Genomic DNA, 4,778 nt, shown 5'->3' on the forward strand with positions numbered 1-4,778 from the left:
TATGTTTATTTGAACAAAATATTTTATTTATACGAACTTTGTTTATTTAAATAGAAATATCATTTTAACTTGAACAATTATCAAAAATCCGAAATCATGGTATATATTCGTTTACCTGAAGGAAAATATATTATTTTATATGATAGTTCATCTACCGTAAAGCAGAACTGGAAATTTCGTCACTTTTTTTTAGTTCCGTTTCCAATAAACAACAGAACCACTTAAAATGTTATTTTAGTCAAATGAGGGACATATCGTCGTTTTTATCTTAACCCCGTTAGATTCTGACAAACTTCTTTAAAATCTTTGCTGCATAATTCCGCAAGTTACCTAAACATAGAAATTAAAATAGATGTAATCAAGTTACGTTAAAAAAAGCGTCAGGGGTTCTTCACAGATAAATAACTTAAATCACAGTGGATTGGCTTACATCGAACGTTCATTGATCACAGTGATCTACATATCTTGAACCACTGTGAACCAAACACCACGACATTGCACAGTGAGCTGAAGACGATTTATCTTATTTTCAGATAATACTAATGACTACAATCTCTAATGTTTATGATGCCACTGATGATGAGAATAATAATGATAAAATTAATGATGATGATGACAAACTTATAATAATGTTGTTTCTTACAAAATTCTGTTATTTGTCAAAATTGAAGAAGATTTTGAAAAAACTCTGGTCATTCCCTATTATGATCAAATGGGCATAGGTCCTTCCAAACTATTTCTATCTATCTACTTGAGAATCTATCTATCTATCATCTTATTATTTCTATTTATCTATCTATCTGTCTGTTTTTCTTTTCTTTTCTTACAAGTTTATAAGCTTCAAAACTTAAAATAACGAATAAAATTCTATCTTTCTATCTGAAATTTCATGAAGTAGCTTTTTTGTTGATTTCTATCTTTTTATCAGAAATCTATCTATCTATCTGAATAGTAAATACCCATCTATCTATCTATCTAACTGTGTATCTGTCTATCTCTAAACCCATGAGTCAATTCGGATAAGACGTAACACAATCTTTTGTGCATCGATCAAATCATATCAAGATGTATTTGGGTGGCTTGGCTAGGACTGGGAATCGAATCGTTTTCACAGATTTTAGGCCGACATTTCTCGTAAAATTATCCATATACAACATTTTGAAAGTCATTTGTGCGTTTGAATAAGTTTTTTGTTGTTGTAAATTTTGTAATTTTCTTTGACGGAGAAAAGTAATAGTAAAAAAATGTTGTAAAAAACAAAAAAATCTAAAGTTGTAATTTAACTAAATACGTTTCTGTTTCAAAGCAGTTGTTGATGAAAAAATGGCAGTTAATAAAAACGAAACATTTTTAATAAATAAATAGAGTATATTATGATAAAAAACAATTTATTTTTCGAATTAAGTTTTTTTACACCGTTATTAAATTTTCACTTTTTTGTAAACAAATACGTAAAATAAAGGTTAGTTTAACATATATAAAATTTAGAGAATGTTGATGTTTTTCCTTTAAAAAACATTATAACAAAATAAGTTATTGCTATTAGTATTTTCAAATAAATTATTTTTATTATATATTTGTTACTATGCAATTGGATTAAATAGTTGTTAAAAATAGTCTTTTTATTATATATATTGTTGTTATATATTTGTTACTATGCAAGTGGATTAGGTAGTTGTTAAAAATAGTCAAACCATTTTTATTTTTATAAAACATTTATACTTCACATATTATTTTTAAGTAATTTATTGCTTGAAATTATACAATAAAATGTTTTTTTTATTAAATATAGATAATTTTGATGTGTTGCTGATCACCCCTTTAACTATGGTGGGCTATCAAATATGGCTACAGCTGTTTTCAATGCCAAATTTAATTGAAATAATTACCAAATCTGTTAGTTAGCATTTTAAACAGTATATTTAATGTATTACTAATTTGGATTAGTTAAAAACGAAAGTGGCCTAATTACATTGAGGTTGTACTAATTCGAAAACGTTTATTTTATAAAAACAAAATTCAACCAACTATTAAAAAACGGTTTCCATAAATAAACAAAAATTGTAAAATGCTTAAAACATTTCTGTTGTAAATTTTACAATCCTGGTTTATTATGTAAATAAATATTGGAAATTATATTATAAGTTTTGTAAATATAGGATTCCGATGGAGCCCCCACCACTACACCCCCCAACCCCAGCAGACAATGTACCCCGGCCCCCATATAAAATTAAGATATTTCTTTCAATCAGTTGTTTTCTTCAAAACTGAGAAACGAAAACAATGAATTCAGCCAATGATGATAAATCAGTGATAGCCAATTCGCACAGAGTGTTCAATAGATCGATCCGTCCTTGGACAGTTTCATTAGGTCGAAAGCAACGTTAAAACAATTTTCAAGATGGAAATCCCAATTCACATCGATACCCTTTATCTCATCAACGATGTGAATACCGTAGTTTTTTCTCCCATTCAGTCTGGAGAAGAAAAACCACAAAAGAAATTAATGATTGTTTAAAAAGTAAAACAATGATATCTAACTCCTTCTTGATCGGATAAATTTTAAAGTTATTGTTGTGAATCGGACATTATAAATTTATAAATGGATAATCACACAAACTGTGTTGCCTAAGAAGTGCTTGAAACAAAATGTACTTTGATTGAAGCCTTAAATATTAAAAATAAGTTATATTGCACAGTTTGGAGAATTTTAAAAACTTCTATTCCTGGAAAATAGTTTGCACACATCAAAATACTTACTCACCAATCATTTACATAATAAAACAAGACATTCACATATATGTTGCATATAGCCGGTCAAACGGTATGACCGCTTGAGCTGAAATTTTTTGTGGACACTCATGAGTGGTCGGGTGGTGTTATAGGGTAATAAAAATTCAGGTAGTTTTACCCCCTTACAATAATAAACCACTTCCCGTTGTAAAGGTTTGGCATGACACACTCCCTCCGCCGTCATCAATCCCAAACTATTCTTAAGTTGAAGATGAACTAATATCAACCATCAACCATGAACCACAGCCGTATCTCAAGCCAAATATAATCTTTCTTGTACACACATCTTCTCTCAACATGAATTAGCGGATTTTCCATACAGCACTTTCGGGGATTTTCTAGTTTTCATTCAATTTCCCGCGCTAGGGCTGAAGGTCAATCTGAGAGCATATGCACAAAGGAGGCAGGGAAGAGGCCGCGTTTGTCAGGTTCAGTTTCGAGGACACCCTCCATCCAGTTGTCGTCCTCCGTCTCCTCAGCGAGAATGATGATGATATCACCCTCCTCGAAGGTTAATTCATCCTCATTATCCGCCTCGCAATCGTAAAGGGCTCGACATCGCTTCTTGTATCGTTGATAATTATCTCTCTGAAAAATCAAAATTAAATAAATATTTCAATGATTTTAAACATACAAAATCATTCAAATTTTTATCAAAATCATTGCATGACAAAAACAAACCAAAATCCAACCAAATTATTTATAAAAATATGTGGTATTAAATTCAATGATTCCAAATCTATGTAGGTGTATCACAATGATTAGACATATTTAAATCCATATCTTCCTACTCATCTTGAATATTCAATATCAATGTAAAAATAAAAATCCTGACAAGAATTTAAATTAAAATGCTAGATGCTTCCGTCATTATTTGGAATTTTAGCATGATATAAAATATATGAATTCTGATTGGGGAGCTGAGCGGAAATTGGTTTTGTATATTTAGATTATACACATGTAACATTCAGAATATTCAACTTTTAGAGACTTTAATAGGCATATTTATATGCAGACAGGGCTTAGAGGGGTGACAAACTTTGTGAGTGCTGAGTACCTCCCCCATTATACCCCCACCACTTCCCTCGCTCCCCTCAATTTCACACATTTTTTTATTTTTGTAACAGCTCATAAAATTAAATTTGGAAAATAATAGAGTTTTATGGACAAGCAGTTGGATCCTAATTTTTGTGTTTTTGTAACATTTTTTGAAGGGCCCGTTTTTAAGTACCTCCAGACAAGTCTTTAGACCCAAAAAGAGTCTTTAAAAAGCATCCGAAATGCAATGTATATCAAAACCAGACAGAAAGTACAAACAGGCTTATTGAGTAATCTACATTTCTTCTTTTTCCATTTTGCTTCTACTCTTTAAACTCATNTGTATACAACAAATTAACGCGTTACCTAATACAAAGAACATAATACAAGTATAGTGGAGAAACTATTCAACAAAGTTATTCAAGAGGACCTCTCTCGTTCAATTAATAAATTATTTAACGCATATTATCATTATTTATAAAATAAATAAGTATTATATTGCACTACAGATATGTTTATTTTTATAAGAAATTCAAATCTTAAAGTTAACGAATCTTTACTTTTAGAGCTTTATTCTATTTTATTATCGTCTTAGAAATTAAGAACAACTTTTCTTTAATTATTTTTTGGCCATGAAAATGTGACATTTTTTGTGAAAAAAAATAACCAATTTCAATAAAAATTTATTTAAAATAAAGAATTAGTGTGAAAGTTAAAGCTTTATATAAGATCGTTCTTTCAGTCCCCTTTATGCATTGAACCCCGAGAGATTAGTTAACCCCTAAAATTATATTAAGTCTCATAAACCTAAAGTTATGATCCTAAAACTATAAACTTCTGCTGTTAAGCCTAATCTTAATCCTATGTGAACATACATACACATGCACACTGAATAGCAAATTGACTCCCTCCCCTCCCCCCCATTGCCCCATTTGGGACCCCCCCCC

At 30.1% G+C, this 4,778-nt stretch overlaps 1 protein-coding gene across 1 annotated transcript in view; it reads right to left on the bottom strand.

Annotated features, from left to right (window-relative positions):
* Positions 1 to 2,922: 2,922 nt before the first annotated feature.
* The window catches only part of LOC111718186 (arf-GAP with SH3 domain, ANK repeat and PH domain-containing protein 2), a 26,738-nt gene continuing 24,882 nt past the window's right edge, over positions 2,923 to 4,778 (bottom strand). The window contains exon 13 of the mRNA XM_023493713.1: positions 2,923 to 3,381. Coding sequence (XP_023349481.1) covers positions 3,169 to 3,381 — 213 coding nt within the window. The 3' untranslated portion in view covers positions 2,923 to 3,168. The remainder of the gene's footprint in view (positions 3,382 to 4,778) is intronic.

The sequence above is a fragment of the Eurytemora carolleeae genome, unplaced genomic scaffold (genome assembly GCF_000591075.1).
Source record: "Eurytemora carolleeae unplaced genomic scaffold, Eaff_2.0 scaffold822, whole genome shotgun sequence".
In the NCBI taxonomy this organism is placed as follows: domain Eukaryota; kingdom Metazoa; phylum Arthropoda; class Copepoda; order Calanoida; family Temoridae; genus Eurytemora; species Eurytemora carolleeae.